The sequence below is a fragment of the Paramormyrops kingsleyae genome, chromosome 17 (assembly GCF_048594095.1).
Source record: "Paramormyrops kingsleyae isolate MSU_618 chromosome 17, PKINGS_0.4, whole genome shotgun sequence".
Taxonomy (NCBI): domain Eukaryota; kingdom Metazoa; phylum Chordata; class Actinopteri; order Osteoglossiformes; family Mormyridae; genus Paramormyrops; species Paramormyrops kingsleyae.
In genome coordinates this window covers 16,079,025-16,099,785 of record NC_132813.1, presented here as the reverse complement: position 1 = coordinate 16,099,785, position 20,761 = coordinate 16,079,025, and the positions used below count along the sequence as shown (strand labels likewise).

The 20,761-nt window shown below is 54.2% G+C and overlaps 1 protein-coding gene across 2 annotated transcripts; it reads left to right on the top strand.

The window, feature by feature from the left end:
- The first annotated feature begins 256 nt into the window (after nt 1-256).
- Nucleotides 257-18,162, top strand: LOC111847161 (bridge-like lipid transfer protein family member 2). 2 transcript variants are annotated; one of them, XM_072701204.1, is made up of 39 exons: nt 257-547; nt 967-1,198; nt 1,864-1,990; nt 2,242-2,291; nt 2,472-2,613; nt 2,809-2,921; nt 3,063-3,123; nt 3,700-3,880; nt 3,970-4,126; nt 4,218-4,342; nt 4,647-4,714; nt 4,799-4,935; nt 5,026-5,144; nt 6,085-6,281; nt 6,660-6,939; nt 7,068-7,273; nt 7,355-8,411; nt 9,064-9,255; nt 9,375-9,577; nt 9,803-9,921; nt 9,995-10,224; nt 10,324-10,514; nt 11,178-11,277; nt 11,378-11,577; nt 11,779-12,076; nt 12,169-12,326; nt 12,433-12,639; nt 12,805-12,904; nt 13,051-13,233; nt 13,396-13,517; nt 13,598-13,747; nt 13,851-13,957; nt 14,052-14,232; nt 14,348-14,434; nt 14,942-15,185; nt 15,382-15,509; nt 15,791-15,892; nt 16,011-16,145; nt 16,633-18,162. In XM_072701204.1, the coding sequence occupies exons 2-39, from the start codon at nt 1,131-1,133 to the stop codon at nt 16,816-16,818; spliced, it is 6,711 nt and encodes a 2,236-aa protein (XP_072557305.1). In that variant the 5' UTR covers nt 257-547; nt 967-1,130; the 3' UTR covers nt 16,819-18,162. The 2 variants fall into 2 exon arrangements, with proteins under 2 accessions (XP_072557305.1, XP_072557304.1); XM_072701203.1 differs by having other exon boundaries at nt 3,697-3,880.
- The last annotated feature ends 2,599 nt before the right edge of the window (nt 18,163-20,761 follow it).

The window sequence follows — 20,761 nt, the reverse complement described above, 5'->3', positions numbered from 1 at the left end:
TTTTGGTCTGATTGTGTCCATTTAATACTACAAATTCCATCGAGCATCACACATACAACTGGAAATACAATTTATACTTTAAACCGAGTGACTTAAGCAGTTATCATCTCAATCCCTGGATATATCTCAATATTACTTTCATGCGGATCTCCGAAAGCGACTAAGTGTTAAAAGCATATCTGAACCGCGTCAAAATAACGCTCACGTATAAGACGAGAGTTTCGCGGAGTTAAACTCTGGGATAAGTGTCGGTCGGCCTCCTAAATGGTCTGCCAGCTGCGTGGGCCGGAGCAGTTTGCTAAACTCCCAGTGTTTCGGGACGGGGCCCCGGGGACATACGAGTTAGGAGACCCGCTGGACGGGAGCCCCGAGAAAAACAACAACAGAAAACAAAAAGTGTAGGAGTGAAACATCGGTACGGTTAGAATACCTCGGGGGACATTTTTACACTCCCTCTTGCAGGTCGCTTGCTAGCCGGGTAAAGTAGTTTTATGCTGCAGACTGTACATCCTGCACGGAAAGACTGTCAGAACCGGGCGCATCGCAGGCAAGTAGTTTACCCATAAACCGGATCGCTGATTTTATATTGCAGTGCCAGCTCGCTGTGTATTCTGTATCGCTGCTAGCACTTTTTGGAGGGATGCTGGTGATATTATTATTAGTAGTAGTCATAAACGTAACAATCGGAGCAAATCGATTCTCACCGAGTAACAAACTCCGGCTCCTCGGGGAATGGGGTGGCCTGTTTCGGTCAGGGTTTGCAGCCGGCTTGGTGGCTAGTCGGTGTCGGCTCAGGGTTTATTTAGCCAACTAGCGGGGCGCTGGGGTCGAACCCGTCGGTAAACCTGACATGCAGACGGCGTTTTGGGGATAAGGACGGCTGTTGATAGTCACCAAGCTGCATAGACTGCCGCTGCTTGACTGTAACGTAACTGTGTGAACAGTGCGCTTCCTTTTTTCTTTTAGAGGTGTCCCTTTGCCACCTACAGAGCCTGCAGGGTTTGGTGTCGGGAGCGGCCGCGGCTGCATGACGGGGCGCCCGGCCGCCTGCCCGGCTGCCTCGCGCTGATCCGGAGTGACACCGCCGCGCGAGCGCGCCCGTGTGAAGCGGCTCCAATCTGGATCGGAAAATGTCTCCGCTTTTCATCGCCCTGCTGGCGCTATGTCTCCTTGCAGTTTTGGCTTCCTTGCTTTTCAGGTAGGACCCTTGGTTTAATCATCACACAAAATGCAATCTTCATATAATTACATGGTTCTCGGTCATTTCAGAGCTGGAAAAAACATATAAAGCTTGTTATCGAACCATAAATACCCGAGGTTTCTTTTATAGACTACGTACTCAAGTATTCGGGTGTTGGTTCAGTGCTAACAGTACACACACCCAGTACTGTAAATAGTGCTGAGTTGTCCACAGCATTGCTTGGAGTTTACACTAGTGGGCTAAGTGAAGTGTTGTGGAATGTCTCCCGTTTCTGTGATTTTAATCTACTCCAGATTCATTTTCTTCTTGGGTTGCTTTGTGCACACACACACTCACTCGCATGTGTACATGTGTGGTAAGAGCACAGGAACACTGACTGAAGGGATTTAGGGTACGTGGTGAGTTTATCCAAAATATTTTTTGGTTACGTAATGACTGATCTAAATTTTCCTCTGTTCTTTGCCAATATAGTGTGTATATGTGTGAACCTGTGGACTAGTTTGAGAAAACCATTGTTGTTATTTCTTGAGTGCCATTTGCAGAGGGGCAGCCTATTTTCCTTCCTTTAAACAGCAACCCCCATGTCATTTGGCAGGTCTCCCTTGCAGTCACATGGTTTGTCTTGACATCCAGACATGTCTGTGCCCACGCCCTCCATACAGGTGGTTTGTCCGTCGCCTGGCTGTGCGCTTCTTCAGCGACAAGCTGAATGCCAGCCTGAAGATCGGCTCTGTGGGCCTGTTCTCTGTCAGGGGCATCAGTGTCCAGTTCCAGCCTCAGCACACCCTGGTATGTTGCCGTGTCCTCCCAGCCTCCCTGCGTGGGTTTACCTCCCTCTCTCCATCTCGGTGCTCGATAGCCCTGAGGTGTGTAAATACTCAGCAAGATGGACATATTAAATTATCATTAAATGAGACTGTATGGCTCAAAGCCCATTTTAATTGTTAAATTTTGTAGTTAGGGTAATTGCAGTGCTGACCACCTTATTTATTAATGAAATTGGCCTTTTTAAAAACAAATGCATTGCTATTTTTATGCAGGAAATTGACAGCATATGGATTTCAAGCAAAGTGTTGAACCCAGCCCTGCCGTGAGTACTGTGTTTGTTACAGCGAACAAATCTCCTAACATAGTCCCCCCCCCCCCCCACCGCTGAATAACAGTGTCTGCTGGCTGAATGAAGCATATTAGCAATGTAAATATACACCGATTCCATCCTTAATGGACTGCCTGTTCAGTGGCTGAGTGTTGCACTTTCCATCTCTTCTAGGCGGTACCTGGCTTTATGCGTGGGTGAGACTCGGGTGCGAGTGGACCTCCAGGACCCCCTGAGGCGCCAAGGCCCTAAGGATGCTGGCGAAGATGTGGCCCAGCTGCGGGCCAGCTCTGCTGCCCTCCGTTACCTGTCTCAGGTATGGCCCAGGGGCTCTGGGGGATGCTGCTTCAGTCCGATGGGCCGCTAAGCTGAGCCGCTTCCAGGCAGGGCATTCTGGGAGTGCAGACGTCCCTGCTGCACTTTAACCGTTAAAGTGACCACTGTCTTGCTCTGTGTGATTTCCCCTCTCTCTGTGCTGAACACCCTCCTCATGTCCTGTCCCCCTCCCCAGCTTGTCTCCTTCCACGTTGAGTCCATCAACATCATGGTGTTGAACCTGGCGCTGCCCGAGTCCCTCTGGCACATGACAGCCACAGGCATCACCCTGGACTGCCACAGTAAGGGGTGAGCTCTGACCCTGGGCCCCGCCCACCGTGACCTCTGACCCTGGGCCCACTGTGTGTTCGGATATCTGCAGCAATGTTTTTGTGGTAGCAAGGCCGGTGGGCACACGACTCACTGAAAGCTGGCCTTTTGCCCCCCCAGGTTGGGCTGGGACTTTTCTGTGGGACAGCTGAGCAGCAAGGTGCTGAAGAGCAGTCATCTGGTGAGACCCCCCCCCCCCCCGCCCTGATTCCTATTGGCAATAGCTTATTTGTGGCGAGGCTGACATCAAGTGAGAATAACTTAACAATGTGATACCAACAGGAAGCCTCTGTCTCACTGATCTGCCTCTGACGGGTGTCAGTTGCTGATTGGCTGTCGCCCTCAACACATTGTGACTTCACAGTTCCTTCCCCTTTCCCAGAGTCTGTTGTTGCCATGACAACCACTTTGCCGTGATGTGAGAATGTATGCAACATTTTAATTCTGCAGTCATTTCCTTTCATTAGTTGCCCTTTCGTGAATCAGAAGCGAGGATATGAATTGAAATACTTATAAAATTTGAAATGTTAATGCTTCTGACGAATGTGTGACTGACCCAGTTTGATAAGCAGTGTTGTTCTGGCGCCCTCTGGCCTTTGATGATTGAGGCTTCCTACCCAAGCTGCCGATGATTTCATTTCCTTTTGTGAAAAGCTGCTTAACTATCCTAATTATTTTTGTTGAAAATAGCCGCCCTCTGTAAGCAGGTAACCAAGGCGTGGCTGACCCTAGCCTGTCCCCCTGTCCCTGTCAGCAGGACACATGTCTGGCGGAGGTGTCCCTCAGCCTGGACCTTTCAGGGGACGTGGTAGGGCCGGGTCTGCGTCCGGGCCGGCTGGAGCTGAGGGTCCGCACGCTATTGGCGGAGCTACACGAGGGTGCGTTCCTCAGTCCGCCGCTGCTCCCCCTGCAGGCGGAGGCTGTCACTGACGGAGCAGGTGAGACAGTGGAGACGGATCGGCGGCCTTCACGAGGTGCTACGGCAGGGGTCTTTCCGGCTGTGTCCGCTTAAGGCTGATCATTCCAGTTGGCGTTCCCGGCATTCCTGACGTGCCCTTGGAGTGCGAACAGCCGTCCTTCGTGCAGACGGCAGACGTGGAGCGCATCCACCAGCTGATCCCAGCGAGGGCGAGTGTGGAGCTGGAGAACACCAACATCACTGTGTCCATGCACAGCCAGAAGAGGTCAGTGGCTCGAGATCTTCCCGCTGGGGGGCTGGGGGGGTGGAGTCGCCGGTGATCGCACACGTCCTCACACACTCTCCCGGTCCCATAGGCACCTGAACTGGACACTGAAGGCTCTGAAGCTGAAATACGGCCGTGAAGATGAGCAGCTTCCCTTGAAGAGCTTCAGGCCCGAGCTGAGCTTCCCTCAGAGTAGCCTGGAGCTCCTGCTGGAGGGTGGGGGGGCCGAGCGGCACCGCCTTTATAATCATAACGATAAACCATCGCAGCCGTCGTGTGTGGCACAGTAATACCTCGCCTTTACCATGCTGCACAGCCATGGCAATTCTGTTTATTAATGCATGTTAAAATCATTAAGAAATATAAAAATTATAAAATTTTATATTAGCAATTTATTGGCATTACAAATATGTTTTGCAACACAGTTGTGTCCATGCCCAGTAGAGTGATTGAAAGCCTGATGTAGCTTTGGTCCTGTCTCTCTGTCTGTCTGTCTGTATCTGTCTGTCTGTGCTTGCAGATGGGCTGCTCCTCTCTCAGAGCCGTCAGCGAATCGCCTGCCTCAACTCACTCAGGACTGTTCTCCAAGTAAGTTCTCATACTATTGGCAGCACATTTTGGCATTTGTCTTTATTTCGCAGCTGATTGGCTGACTTATGCCCAACCCCCCAGGTAACATCTGTTGACGTCTCTGGCTCTCTCACCGTGAACACGTGCATCATACACTACCGCCACCAGGAGTTCTCCCATTGGCTAGACCTGTTTCCATGGAAGCGGCTCTTCCGCAGAAAAGCATTACACAGGAAGAGGTGAGGTCACACTCAATTGGGGAGCAAGGGGGAGCTGTTTTTTGGCCTGACAGTGCTGTTAGGAGTAAAATCCCCCCATTGTCCCCCTAGGCTGTACCCTCACCTAGACGCCCCCATGACGATCAGCTCCTCCATGTCCAACGTCAACGTGTCTGTGCAGCTGGGAGATACGCCCACCTTCGCCGTGGGCTTCCTGTCCGCCAGCTCGGGTGGGCAGTGTTCGCCTCGTGGCCAGCGAGCACTCTTTGCCAGTATAAGAGAAATAAGTGACAGTAAGATGGAGATGAGGGAAGATCACCCTGGCCAGGGATGGGGATGTCATGTCAGGCCTGCCCTGCGGACAGAGCCAGGGATGGGGATGTCATGTCAGGCCTGCCCTGCGGACAGAGCCAGGGATGGGGATGTCATGTCAGGCCTGCCCTGCGGACAGAGCCAGGGATGGGGATGTCATGTCAGGCCTGCCCTGCGGACAGAGCCAGGGATGGGGATGTCATGTCAGGCCTGCCCTGCGGACAGAGCCAGGGATGGGGGTGTCATGTCAGGCCTGCCCTGCGGACAGAGCCAGGGATGGGGGTGTCATGTCAGGCCTGCCCTGCGGACAGAGCCAGGGATGGGGATGTCATGTCAGGCCTGCCCTGCGGACAGAGCCAGGGATGGGGATGTCATGTCAGGCCTGCCCTGCGGACAGAGCCAGGGATGGGGGTGTCATGTCAGGCCTGCCCTGCGGACAGAGCCAGGGATGGGGGTGTCATGTCAGGCCTGCCCTGCGGACAGAGCCAGGGATGGGGGTGTCATGTCAGGCCTGCCCTGCGGACAGAGCCAGGGATGGGGGTGTCATGTCAGGCCTGCCCTGCGGACAGAGCCAGGGATGGGAAGGTCATGTCAGGCCTGCCCTGCGGAAAGAGCCAGGGATGGGGGTGTCATGTCAGGCCTGCCCTGCGGAAAGAGCCAGGGATGGGGGTGTCATGTCAGGCCTGCCCTGCGGAAAGAGCCAGGGATGGGAAGGTCATGTCAGGCCTGCCCTGCGGACAGAGCCAGGGATGGGGAGCAAAGAGCTGTTACTGATTTGTGTGTATGTGTGTGTGTGTGTGTGTGTGTGTGTGTGTGTGTGTTTGTGTCTGTGTGTCTGTCTGTGCCTGTACCTCACAGAGCTGAAGCACCTCATGGATGTCCCAGCCCCCGCCCCGGAGCCCCAGCCCCCGCAGGTCCTCCACCAGCACGTCTCCCTGTCGCTGGACCACTTCTGGTGGCGTGTGGGCCAGGGCTCGCATATCCAACAGGCCCCGCACCCCCCTGACAAGCACGTCTGGGGGGAGGCCCTCATCCTGGATTCCCTCACTCTCCAGGTAGCCGCTGGCGGATCTGGGACAGCCACGGTAGCCATGGTGACCATCTAAGAAGAAGAAGAAGCTTTGTTTGTCATTGCATAAAATACATGGTATCAAACACAACGAAATTTAGAGTTGCCACTCTTGGTCAGTGCTTCAAAACTAATATAACTAGAGGGCACCAAGCCACAGCTATCACGCGGGCCGCCATCTTGCCGCTACCTCGCTTTGTCACTATGCGCGTCAGTCAGTATAGCAGAGCAGAGTTGGCTCATACATCCTGTTTCAGAGTGGGGGGGGGGGGGGGGGGACCTTCCAGCTCGTTAATGGCCGTGAGAACAGTATTTCATGAATGGAAGCATTCTGGAACAATGTGTTGCCATCTGTGCGACGCAGGGCAGCTGTAACCGGCCCCAGGTGACGGTTGTTGGCGAAGGTCCCCATGGCGCCGTGTCCGTGGAGTCGTCCCTACGGGGCCTGCAGGTCGAGGTGTCAGAGACCTGTGTGCAGTGCCTGTCCCGGGTGTCGTCCCTGCTGCCGCGGTGGGCCGTCAGGGCTCCCAAGGGGCCGGCCAATGGGGTGAGCCCCCCCGCCGCCCCAGGCCACCCGCCGCTGCTCCTCAAGGTGAATCTCAGCTTGGAGGACACCAACATCTTCACACTGTCCAATGTGGCGGGTGAGTTCATGCCTTTTCTGTCCCTGGTTGGCTCGCTACACTTCGGGAGATTAACGGAATTGCCGTTACTAAGTGGTTCTGCTTAGCCTGTCTCCTGCCAATCCCCTGGGCCTCGCCCGCCCTCCCAGGTGCCATCTGCCTGCGGGTCGACATGGTAACGGCCCTGGGCACTACAGAGACGTCGCAGCTCTCGGTGCAGGGCATGTCCCTCTCGGTGGTGAAGTCGCTGACGGATACCATGGAGCCGTGTAGCCCCGCGGCGCAGATGCTTAGCCCCATTCTCAGCCTCGCCGCCCTGGTGGCTTCTTTCAGCACCAGCACCAGGGCTCTCAAGGTCGGTCCGGGTCTTTCTGCTCCTGTCTGGCGGTTGGCGTCCAAATCAGGATCGTACTCTCACCCCATGTCCCGTTCGCAGATCCAGTGCGAGGAGGAGGTGACCGCTCACTGGACGCCGGGCGACCACATGTTCCTCTACCATCATGTGACAGAGTGCAGAGGATGTTGGGAAACCCTGTCTCTCACCCTGGGGTGGCGGGAGGAGCTGGAGGCGGAGGGATCACCGGAGGCGGACGGGGGGAAGGAGCTGAGTGTGTACCTGGAGGTTGGCCGTGCGCAGCTCTCCGCCTACGTTACCAGCCAGAACTTCATCGTGGTGCGCACAGCAGCGCTCTCTCTGGCGCGGCACGGTGGCTCCACCCACCTGCGCTCCCCGCATCTCGTCTTCAACTTCGATGGCAACGACATCGTGACGCTGACGGACGCGGAGCTCCGGGCCCTGCCCGAGCTGGAGGAGGCCACTCTCCTGCGTCCCAGCTTCCCCTTCCTCGCTACCGGCCGTAACCGGGCTTGGGTGCTCTCCGTTGCCAGCCTAGCCCTCGAGTTCCCCTACCAGTACAACTTCTCTGCCACCTTCGATGAGGCCATCGGCGTGCAAAAGTGGCTGCGGTCCCTACATCGGGCTACCAGCACCGAGCTGGTCCCGCCCGAAGATCGGCCCCTCCCCCCAGACCTGGTGTTCCGCGTGGCCCAGTTCTGCTTCGTCTTCCTGGATGACGTCTTCGAGATCAAGCTGCGTGACAACTACGAGCTGATGAAGGATGAGGGCAAGGAGAGCGCCAAGCGGCTGCAGCTGCTGGACCGGCGAGTGGCGGAGCTGCGCAAACAGCACGGCGAACTGCTGCCTGCACGCAAGATCGAGGAGCTGTACGCCTCGCTGGAGCGCAAGCACATCGAGATCTACATCCAGCGCTCGCGCCGCCTCTACGCCAACACGCCCATGCGCAAGGCACTGCTCACTTGGACCGCGTCCGATGTGGAGGTCGTGGTGCTGGCCGACCGCACGCTGCACGGGCCTGAGCGCGTCCGCGAGCAGCTGCGTGACATCGACGCCGCCAGTCCCTTCCCACGGGACGGCCTGCCGCTGGTGGTGCAGTGGGGGCGCGCCATCAGGTTCAAGCTCGCCACCTTCCTGGGTGAGATGATCAGATAGTTTTGGGGGGGGATGTTCATTATAGGATTTAACGGATGCACCAATTAAGCCAATTAGCATGTGTTGTCTCAGAGGCCAGTTGTTCTCAAACTGATTGTTCAAAGGTCCACATCAGATTAAAGTCAGAGGTCTGGAACAGTTTTCAAAACCAAAACAGCATTTCATGAAATCTAATATAACAATAACCTTTGACATCAATATATAACTAAAATGAGAACTTTTTAATGCTCACTGATCGTTTAGATTCTCTGTCATTGGGGAGGAGGGATTATGGTGAGGAATTTGGTGGTTCTACACTGTATTTTTATTCTTCGGACCGCATTAAGCCTTTTTTACGTTAGCTATATTGATTCATAAGGTGCATTACCGACTAGATCCGGATTAACTTGAGGTTCAGTCTGCATCCGGGCCACTCCGCTATCTCTGGTAATTTGGGGAAATTATGCACATTTCTTATCCCGTCTATATAAACTAGTCAAAACAACTTGCTAACCACAGACCGAACCTTCCTAAGTGATGCTACTCCCATCCAAATGGGGCTTTATTAATTTCACCTGTGTTTATATGCCTGAATTTGCGGCTCAGAAGCACCAATTGTGGTGTCCATGATGTGTTTCTGATCTTCTGATACGCAGTGCGAATCCGAGACTATCCCCGCTACCTGTTTGAGATCCGGGACTGGAAGCTGGCGGGGCGCCTCATTGGCACCGAGCAAGACGGTCAGGCACGGGCCCGGCGCCGTCAGGTGGTCCATCTGGGGGCGCCCTGGGGTGACATCACTGTCCATCGGAACATACCCCCCCTGAAATTCTACTATGACTTCCACTGTGAGTCCTCTTTTCACAAGGGCTTTCATCACTGAGGTGAAGCACTATTAAGGAGACACTTCTTGTTTTGGTGTGAAAAGTCACATTAATTTTTGGTTCATTGTCCTGTTCTCCTCCAGCTGATATTGCCCGATACACCATCGTATGGGGGCCGTGCTGGGACCCGGCCTGGACTCTGATTGGCCAGGTGGTGGACCTGCTGACCAAACCTACAGCCGACCCCTCCCCACCCCTGGCCTGGTGGGATAAGAGCCGACTGCTTCTTCACGGCTGCTGGGTCATGGACATCGAGCAGGCGAACCTACACCAGCTTGCTACCGAGGTACAAACCACACTGTACTCGCATCAGCTCAATTAGTATGTACCACTTACATCTGAACTCTGTCTCTGTACTTAGATCAGCTCTGGACCAGGTTCTTAATGGTGTAGCAGAAGATGCCGTATTTTAACTCCCGTTTTGGTGACCCTTTCCCAGTACAGCTGTTCTGCTGTTTTGGTTTGTTTTCCTACATGTGAGTGACACTGGTTGGTCTCATTCCCCCCTCAGGATCCGTACAACACCACAGAAAACATGCACTGGGAGTGGAACAAGTTGACTTTTGAGTGGAACCCAGGACAGTTCGTGTTCAAGGGGGACATGGACGTCAACGTCAGGACAGCCTCCAAGTGAGTGCTGCAGTGGCCGGCCCCCCGGCATGGGCCGTCCCCCAACCCTGAGTCACACTCCCGCCGTCCCCAGGTACGACGACATCTGCTTCCTGAACCTCCCCAACCTACACATGACGCTGGACCTCCAGTGGCTGTGCCATGGCAACCCGCATGACCATCACGCCGTGATGCTCTGCTCGGCCGAGAGCGTGGCTGATGTCACCTCGGGCCAGTCGCACGACTCGTACCGCGCCTTCCGTTCCGAGAACCTCAACCTCGCCATCACCATGGATCTCAACCGGCTGCAGGAGGCCGACAAGGGTGCAGCCTTCGTCTGTCATATCTGTGCGCAAGTGAGCCATCCCAGCTGCCTGGGTCCGTCCCCTTGGCAACACTGTGTCTCATCTCCTTCCCACACAGAACCTTGCCTGCCCAGGATCCTGTTGTACAGCAGCACCCTGCGTTGGATGCAAAACTTCTGGGCCACCTGGACCAGCGTGTCGCGGCCCATCTGCCGGGGGAAGCTCTTCCACAGCCTACGGCCTGTACGCAAGAAGCTGGGCCAGCACTACAAGCAGATGTCCTACACCGCGTCCTTCCCGCAGCTTCAGGTGCAGGCTCCTTTAAGAGGCACTACTGAGCATGCTCATTCCAGTGACATGTTGCCCTTCCCCCCAGGCAGGTGCCCTACTGAGCATGCTCATTCCAGTGACATGTTGCCCTTCCCCCCCAGGCAGGTGCCCTACTGAGCATGCTCATTCCAGTGACATGTTGCCCTTCCCCCCAGGCAGGTGCCCTACTGAGCATGCTCATTCCAGTGACATGTTGCCCTTCCCCCCAGGCAGGTGCCCTACTGAGCATGCTCATTCCAGTGACATGTTGCCCTTCCCCCCAGGCAGGTGCCCTACTGAGCATGCTCATTCCAGTGACATGTTGCCCTTCCCCCCAGGCAGGTGCCCTACTGAGCATGCTCATTCCAGTGACATGTTGCCCTTCCCCCCAGGCAGGTGCCCTACTGAGCATGCTCATTCCAGTGACATGTTGCCCTTCCCCCCAGGCAGGTGCCCTACTGAGCATGCTCATTCCAGTGACATGTTGCCCTTCCCCCCAGGCAGGTGCCCTACTGAGCATGCTCATTCCAGTGACATGTTGCCCTTCCCCCAGGCAGGTGCCCTACTGAGCATGCTCATTCCAGTGACATGTTGCCCTTCCCCCAGGCAGGTGCCTTACTGAGCATGCTCATTCCAGTGACATGTTGCCCTTCTCCCGTGCAGGTGCTGTACTGGGCCTCCTTCGCCCAGCAGCGTGGCATCCAGGTAGAGTGCAGCCGCGGCCACGTTTTTACCCGAGGAGCCCAGAGACTTATCCCACAGGGTGAGAGCCTTGCACACCCACCTTGGGGGCCGGGATCGTGGGTGTCACTCTCCATCGGCGCCGTCTGAGGTCCATCTCCCTCTGTGTCCTGTCCCGTCAGCCGGCACCGTGATGCGGCGCCTCATCTCGGAGTGGAACGTGACCCAGATGGTGAGCGAGCTGTCCATGGTCACCGTCCACCTCATGGCCTCCACCTGGGACGAGACGGCTGACCACCAGATGGACGCCCAGGTGAAGAAGACTCACCTGCTCAGCCTGTCGTCGCTGAGCTACCAGCGGCAGAGCCACCACATGGATGAGGTGGGTCCGAGAGCTCGCTCCAAAAGTAGCTTTAGACTAGAGAACGTAAGGAATAATTTTTCCTTTTTACTGATTTTGTTACCACCTGGAGCACAAATGTCGCGTAAGGGATCATTAAGCTGCTAGAAAACATCTGTGCTCTGGAGCGTGGCTCGTCGTCATGGCGGCCAGTTGACTCGGCGGTGGTAACTGCCCTGGCAGGATGTGAGCGCCAAGGGGGAGGAGAACGCCTCCTACACCCATAGGCTGTGCCTGGTGGACCTGCGGGCGTCCTGGACCACGACCAACCGCAATATCGCCTTTGGCCTTTACGAGGGGTACAAGAAGGCGGCGGTGCTGAAGCGTAACCTGTCCACAGAGGCGCTGAAGGGGCTGCGTATCGACACTCAGGCCCCTGCCAAGAAGGTCAAGCGCTCTGCGTCCACCTACGCCCCCAACAGCACGCCTTCTGCCCCTGTCGCCCCTGCTGCCAGCCGCCCGGAGAAGAGCCAGAGCGAGGGTAAGCCCGCCCGCCCGCCACGCAGCCGCTGGCCCTCGCCTCTGCCGTCCACATGAACGAAACCGTGTGGTGCCCCCCCCACCCCTTTCCAGGCACATCTATGCTGCAGAAGTTGATCGAGGAGACGGACAAGTTCGTGGTCTTCTCAGAGGAGGAGTCCGGCATGAGCGACCAGCTGTGTGGCACCGCGGCTTGCCAGACGGATGACGTCTACAACCGCAACTGGTTCATCGAGCTGGTCAACTGCCAGGTGCGTGTGCCATGGACCGCGCCCTCGGCGTGGTGTTAATGCTGCGTGTGAGGTTCCTGATTGCCGTTCTGAGACCCGTGTGTGTGTGCCCCCCCACCCCCGGCAGATGATGCTGCGGGGCACGGAGACGGCCGGTTGTGTGCTGGTGTCTGCTGCCAAAGCCCAGCTGCTGCAGTGCGAGCACCACCCGGCCTGGTACAGCGACACCCTCAAGCAGAAGACCAGCTGGACGTGCCTGCTGGACAGCATGCAGTACTTTGCCACCATGGAGCCCAACCCCACCGAGCAGGAGGACTGGCAGCTCTGGCTCGAGGTGGGCGGAGCTACAGGGGACGGGGCATACTACTGATATGCTCATCGTCTAACATGAAGTCTTGGCTCGATCCTAATCCATTGGTTCATTCGAGAAGTGATGTCACTGGGGTGGGTGGAAATTAGAGGGTCGTTGACTGACAGGCTCTTGTGCTTGCCGCCATAGGTCAAGAATATCGAGGAGCACAGACAGCGTCACCTGGACTCGGTCCAGGAGCTGATGGAGAGCGGGCAGGCTGTAGGTGGCATGGTGAGCACCACCACAGGTACTGTCCTCGTCCCCCCCCAACCACACACACACAGGCTTCAGGGGCCTGAGCCTACAGATGTAATGGAGAAAGGATAATCTTCACAAAGTTTCTTCTGAGGTGCTGCCTTCTCATGTTGCCGTTTGCCCCCCCACCCCCCGCAGACTGGAACCAGCCCTCCCAGGTGCAGGAGACGCGGCAGGTCCAGCGCATCATCTCGCGCTGCAATTGCCGCATGTATTACATCGGCTACAGCCATGACATCGACCCTGAGCTGGCTACGCAGATCAAACCGCCAGAGACACGGGACAGCCATGAGAAGGAGGACCTCCTGAAAAAGCAGGCTGGTGAGGCTTCATGAACCACTTGCTGTATTTTCTGACCCCACTATATGGTGCTTAAAACATACCCCAAAGCACACCAAGAGTGCCATCTAGTGGGGTCAAAAAATACGACACATGGTTCATGAAGCTTCATCTCGTCATCACCACCCATCACCCTGTGCATAGGTGCCGTGGACACTTTCACCCTGATTCACCATGACCTCGAGATCTCCACCAACCCGGCCCAATACGCTATGATCCTGGACATCGTCAACAATCTCCTGCTTCACGTGGAGCCCAAGCGCAAGGTGAGGCTTGTGGGATCACCTGCGTCAGCCTCGTGTCCAGCCTTTTCTGAGGCTCACCCCTCAACCCCCCTGTCCCCCAGGAACACAGCGAGAAGAAGCAGAGGGTCCGCTTCCAGCTAGAGATCTCCAGCAACCCTGAGGAACAGAGGAGCAGCATCCTGCATCTACAGGAGGCCGTCAGGCAGCACATGGCACAGATCCGCCGATTGGAGAAGCAGATCTACTCCAATGTAAGGCTAGCCACGCCCCTTCCCATCACAAGGCACCGCCCAATTAAAGGCACCCCTGACGTTGGCAGTCTTCCAATACCGCCTGTCCCGTGTGTGTCCTCAGTGTCAGCAGGACGAGATGTCAGATGTCAACCTGAAACTGCAGAACCAGCTGAACCAGGAGAAGATGGACATGCAGATGAAGAGTGAGGAACTCAACATCCTCATCCGGTGAGGCGTGGCGATCGGGGCCCCCTGGTGGCCGTGTGGTGTCTAGCCTTGGGGTAGGGATGGGCTTATGTTAATGGTGGCTCCGTATCCCCAGCTGCTTTAAGGACTTCCAGCTGCAGCGGGCCAACAAGCTGGAGCTGAGGAAGCCCCCTGAGGACGTGAGCGTGGTGCGACGCACCGAGATCTATTTCGCCCAGGCGCGCTGGTGCCTCACCGAGGAGGACGGCCAGCTGGGCATCGCCGAGCTCGAGCTGCAGAGGTTCATGTACAGCAAGGTGTGAGGCTCGAACCCCCCTCCCCCCCGAGGCCTGTCCAGCTGGGGGCGCAGCGCAGCCCACAGACACCCAACACAGGCATCATCTAACCACCCCACCCACCTTTGTGCTGCAGCTCAACAAGTCAGATGACACGGCAGAGCATCTGCTGGAGCTGGGCTGGTTCACCATGAACAACCTGCTCCCCAATGCGGCCTACAAGGTACCCGGAACTGCACATACTTCCCAGAATTCCAAGCAACTCATGTCCAGAAAAACAGGCCTATTCTGCCTGGTTTGCTCATTCTCGCGGTTTCCAGTTCCTTAGGACACAAACGTCCCCTAGTCCCGGGGTGGCATGCCCTGGCCCCTCCCTCTGCAGGCTTTGTCTCCTTGACCTCCCTTCACCATCCCATTTAATTAAATTCAATGTTTAATTAATAACCCTGTGATGTGTGTGTCGTCAACCTGTTAGCGGTGTTCAGACTTCAGCTGCTGGGAATACTGCCATCCCAGACTGGAACCCCTGGGCCAGTCACTCTGAGCGCTGGTGTTTAATCTGCCACTCTGTTCTGTGCCCCCTGGGGGTGTATGTATGACGTCAGGGGCTAACCGGCAAGCCCAACACGAGACACAACGCTTGCAATAAAATCAGCTGGAGTTTTAGTTTGGATTAAGCCTGCATTGTGCTTTTTGACCTGAAGGGCGGCGCTGTCCATCTCTGCCCCAGGTAGTGCTGCGGCCCCAGAGCCCCTGTCAGTCAGGCCGGCAGCTCGCCCTGCGCATCTTCAGTAAGGTCCGCCCGCCCGTTGGTGGGATCTCCGTCAAGGAGCACTTTGAGGTGAACGTCGTGCCGCTCACCATCCAGCTCATGTACCACTTCTTCAAGAGGATGATGGGATTTTTCTTCCCTGGGAGGGAAGAGGAGGAGGAAGTGGGTGACGAAGAGGACAAGTTCAGGCTGGTGACCACAGGTACTGCCATGAAGTGTTCGCCTCCTGTTTCCAGATGCTGTATGCAGTGTTTTGCTATCTGCACTGACCCCCCCCACACGTTTCTTCATGCTGGATGTGTTTCCAGATTTATCCACAAAGGGGCGCTGCTGCGGGCTGTGCCTGTGGCATGATGGTGCTGAGGTGCTGTGTCACTCAGCTTCTCTGTCTGCTGCAGGTTTCCCTGTAGGTAAACCCCGGCAGCTGGCTGAGGACTCCATGGGGGCCCTGGGCCCCGGGAAGGGGGTCAGCCAGGGGCTCAACCGGACAGCCGGCGTCAGGAGATCCTTCCGCAAGCCCCCTGAGGTACCTGGGGAGCATCCGCTGCTCTGGATTTCAGTTTTACCCACCTCTTAGCTTGTAAGTGCTCTTTCAAAGGGCAGAGAGACGAGAGTTTGTGGAGTGTTTTAAGGGACAGACAGTGTCTGATAGTCATTCAGTCACATCAGGAGCACCGTTTTTACAGTGTATCAGGTTCACGATTTTTAATAATGCTCTAATTAAAATGTAAGCCCCCCCCCCCCCACCTCGTAAGAATAAGATGATGTGTTATGAAAATCCCTCTTGGTGGCGTCTGCCTGTCCCAGCATCCCGTGGACGACATAGATAAGATGAAAGAGAGAGCAGCCATGAACAACTCCTTCATCTACATCAAGATTCCCCAGGTGCCCCTGTGCGTCAGCTATAAGGTGGGTGTGAGACGTGCCTGCTAGTGGGGCAAGGTGGTCACATGACGCCAGGGCCTTCGGCTTACTGGACGGAAAGATGTCGCCGTGACGAGTCGCACATTTCCGGGTGTCTTTGCAGGGTGAGAAGAGCAGCGTGGACTGGAAGGACCTGAACCTGGTTCTGCCATGTTTGGAGTATCACAACAATACCTGGACTTGGCTGGACTTTGCCATGGCGGTGAAGAGGGACAGCCGGAAAGCTCTGCTAGCACAGGTATGGGCCGGGCAGAAGCGTGTGCTGGGGGCGGGGCCAAACACCAAACATGATGTGGGGGGCGGGGCCAAACACCAAACAGGGTATGTGGGGGGCGGGGCTAAACACCAAACAGGGTATGTGGGGGGCGGGGCTAAACACCAAACAGGGTATGTGGGGGGCGGGGCTAAACACCAAACAGGATGTGGGGGCGGGACCAAACACCAAACATGGTGTGGGGGCGGGACCAAACACCAAACAGGGTATGTGGCCTTCTCTCCTTATGTGGGGGTGGAGCCAAACACCAGCATGTGGCCTTTGGTCCTTACAGGATCAGAAACAAAATGTGTGTAGATTCAGCCTTTAGTCTATCAGTCCCTGCTGCTTAGAGATTAGACGGGTTCCCGCTCTGAACTGCATCCCATGTGGGTTCTCACACTGAACAGTCAGATCTGTTACCTTGATCTTGCGCCCCCCCACGCTAACCTGACCCTGTCCCCCTCATCAGGTAATCAAGGAGAAGCTGCGGCTGAAGCCGGCCTCGGGCTCAGAGCCGCGGGGGAAAGTGGCGGATGGCAGGGGCGACAGTGGGGTGCAGCAGCAGGAGGAGGACGAAAAGGCGCGTCTGCTGATCGGCCTCAGCACCGCCGACAAGAGCACCACCAAAAAGAGCATCTTCAGCCGTCGCAAGTGACCCCTGCCCCCAGGAGGCGGGAGCCTGGGGGGGTCATATGGATGGGTCTCTGCTTTTCTTTTTTCCTCAGGTTTGGAAGCTGAGGAAGTTACAGGCTCGACACCCCCGAACACCCCCGCTGACGTTTCCTGTAAGCCTGCCTGAGCCACTTTGCAGACACTGGACATTGCAAATCTGTCACTAGCCACTAGGGGGCGCTGTCTACTCCAGCCCTCCAGCAGCATCTACCCTTCAGACAGGGATAAACGGCAATGAAAGCGGGCTTTGTTCTCCCTGGGTCAGTGGGGTGTCTCAACCACGTGGGCCCCCGGTTTGTTTGGGTCCGAGGGGCAGGCATGACCAGCCAGAGCCCCAAGGGAATACATTTCCTAGAAGACCCAATGTTCCAGTTTGTCCGGGAAGACTCTTCAGCTTCCGTCTGTCAAGAACCAATGACTTTTTTTTTTTAAATCATATTTGATGGTAACTAAAGTCTGGAGGGTCGCTGTGTGATTCTTAGGCTGGATCCTTGTATGTGATCCAGTTTGTGTTTTAGATTCATTCCAGCGTCGGTGTGTTTGGTATCCTGCCGGATCAGGAGTCTCAGCCAGGTGATAATAGGACCCCCAGCCCCCGAACACTCCTCCGCACACATGGAAAGCGTGTTCACTGGAAACGGGGTGTCAGTCCAATCCTGTAACCCTTGACACTGTAGACCCACAGGCTAATGGTGCAGCCTTTTCATATATGGGGTCTCCTTCTTCGTGGATGTGGGTTAAGAGTATTCAGTTCTGCAGTGTGACTTCCCACCCCAGACCCACTTTCTGTTTTTGTTTGTAAATATTACAGACTCTCACTAAAGTGACCAATTGCGTTGCCCCACCACTACATTACCTGTGCAATATTCAGCAGGAAATGTCCCCGGAAAGTCCGGCAGCCTTGTGTTAAGGCATTTCGCTTTTATTTATAGCGCTATGGTCTGGAAAGTAGTGGTGAGCATAAGAGAATCTAATGTCTAAATGATGTTTTGTAATTTTAACACTAAGGCACTTTTTAAGCAAAGTATTTTCGTGATATTTTTGTAACCGCGGCTACTCCTTCCTTATGTCCATCCTTAGCTGCTGCTCAGTGTTGCTTTGTGTTCTTTCGTTTCTCACCTTTTGTCCAGAACAAGGTGTCGGTTGTTTCTGTGGATACTGTACAAAACACTGTAGATCCAAAGCTCTCCTTTTAAGTGAACAGTCCACCTCCATCCCTTTCCTACACATTGGACTACAGGTGTTTGTCATTATAATTGGCCGATAAAAGCCAGCCAGCATGTACCTGCAAACCTAACTGCCAATAAATAGTCCGATCACCACTGAAGGTGTTTCTGTGTCACATTATATTGCTCTTTGTATTCAGCCGCCCCTGTGGCCCCAGTCACCTTTTTAGTGTGTCCTAGATAAAACAGTAGCTTGTGGTGAGCAATGAGTGGGTAATAATTTCCAATTTATTACATAAGCAGACAGTTGATTTGAATTCACAGCAGTGGAGCAGAGCTTCTCGTGTTTGTGATGTTGCAGATAATGTATTTTGTTTTTAATACTTTTTTTTTTTTAAATTACATTATTTAACTGATTATCGTACACCTTTATCCAAAACCCTGTACCTTTTATTTGGTAGATGTTGGTTGTGTCTGTCTGTGACACTCCGGTTCAGTGTGAACGCAAAGTAAAACTCTGATCACATGACCACTTCCTCTGGCCCTCTGATTTACAGCCATACAGTGCAGCATGGGTCAGCTACTTTAAACCATTTTCCGAGTCACAGAACCCCCCGCCCCCCCCACAGGACCCTGCAGACTCACTGGCCACCTGTAGGGACATCTACCCTCTTAAAGTACCTTCCTACACACCAGTGGTCCAGCCCTGGAGTGCAGAGGGCCGATCCTGGGCACAGCGGGGCATCTGGAAATGGGTGGACAGGGCCGGAGTGTAAGTTGTAAGATATGAACCCCCCGCCAAACCTGCTCCACTCCTGAGTGCACCTCTAACAAGTCAATAATTGACTACTGCATCGTCACAGAAAGGGACATTGTCCAACAGCTGGAAGGGGCCTGTCATGTTCAGCACCTAGACAAGGCATTGTTAAAATTTAAACATGAACCATTTCACTGTAGATTTAGCTACAAAATATATCCCCAATTCATGAAATTTACTTATCACTGAAGTATCCTGCATTTGTGACACTGAAGTACTGACAGTGAACACTAGAGGGCCCATGAAGGCCAGGAATTGGAATATCAAGGCAGAAAGTTCCAGAACACTGTCATGCATTTGTATGTGCTGACTCACTTTATTGTGTACCAACATATAAACAATGGAATTTTCTTGGGAATTGCAGCTTTTGTTCTAGCACAGTCCCTTGCCAGACACCTCTGGCTGATTTTCAGTTGTCCCATCTGCCTTGAGTGTGGGTCAGCTTTTAGGAACCACTACACAATCCACAGGGAGCCATTCAGGTCCTTGGTGGAGTCTCCTTACAACCATAGCTGATGGATGGTCTCTTGGGATTCTGCTCTTCTCCTTGGCTTTATGAGGATGTGAGGCCGTGGGTTTATTCATTTGATTGCCTTGTTTCGCTGTACGCATTCACCACCCCTCAGGGTCCTGCTTGCCCCACAGCCAGGGAACTGCAGCATGCCCTGAAAGGTTTAATGTCCTCCATAAGTGCTTCAGCCCAGCACTGTCTCGCCCCCGCCCAGCTCTGACATGTTTGACCTATGTCCCACAACCCAGAGCCTGAATGCAGTATTATTTGGGGGGGGGGGGGGGGCGCTTATTTTTCTTCCTGTATTTTCTCTTATTTCATGACCGGTCCCCCTTGCCGTCTCCCCTCAGGTCCCGCTCTGGTGTGTGGCCCCTGCTTGTCCTGATGGGCCTACTCCTGGATCTGAGCAGCTAGCAGAGACTGGAGGGCTTTGCTCTGGACTCTCTCGGGCCCCTCAGCCACCCACTGATCCATTCCCCACCCTGACCGACCCTGCACCTGATTACAAGGTACACTGCTCTGCCACACCAGCCACTGCTAGTGATATTATGACAGCAGGGGACTGGAGGTCTGCATGGTGTTTCGAAAAAGATCCGTGACAGCAGCCTGCAGGTTCAGCTAGTGAACTTAAACTGGTATTCCGTTTCTAAAGAAGGAAAAGAAAAGTGAAGATCAATCTGTAAATGAACCCGATATGGACGGTGCACCTATACAAATCAGGAGCTTACAAAATAGCTACCGGTTCTGAAACTTCAGCTTTGCTCAGATAAACCCAACAGGTTACGTTCTTCTTTTGTTTTCTGTTGTCCGTCTTGCGTGACTGAGTGACAAAATGTATGTGAGAACATTTCAAAATCGCTTCAGGAACAACTGCCAGAAAGAAAACAGTATCGCTGAGTGTATTTGCTCTTTGTGCGTTTCCTCACTGAATGCCTTTTTGCTACACGCACTTTCAGATGATAAGCATATTCTCACCGGCTGGAAGAACGCAGGGGTGAAGTTCGTGCCTTTCTGCCAGTTTCTGTCATAAAAGAAAAAACGGGGTCGAGTGACGTTCTGTGGGAGGGGCTAAAATATTTTCAGACCATGCAGCCCTATAAATGAAAAACATTGTCAAACGAAATCTGTGTTATCCTACATTAATAACCAGCGATCAGTCTCTGTGCGAAATCATATTGTTTCATATTATATTAATTCATATTATATAGGCAGATGCAGCCTATCATTATTATCCACCGTCTTTTCATTATTTTTTCCATAATCTTTTGGTGTAATATCGGCCCAGTTTTTCTGTTTAGTAAATTTCAGTACACATTCAATCAAATGCAGACAATGTGAGCAGTTACGTGTTTATTCTAAATCGTATTCAATATAATCCGTTATGCTCGATTTTATTGAGCCATGTCTACAAAGCGAGGGTATTCAGCACTGG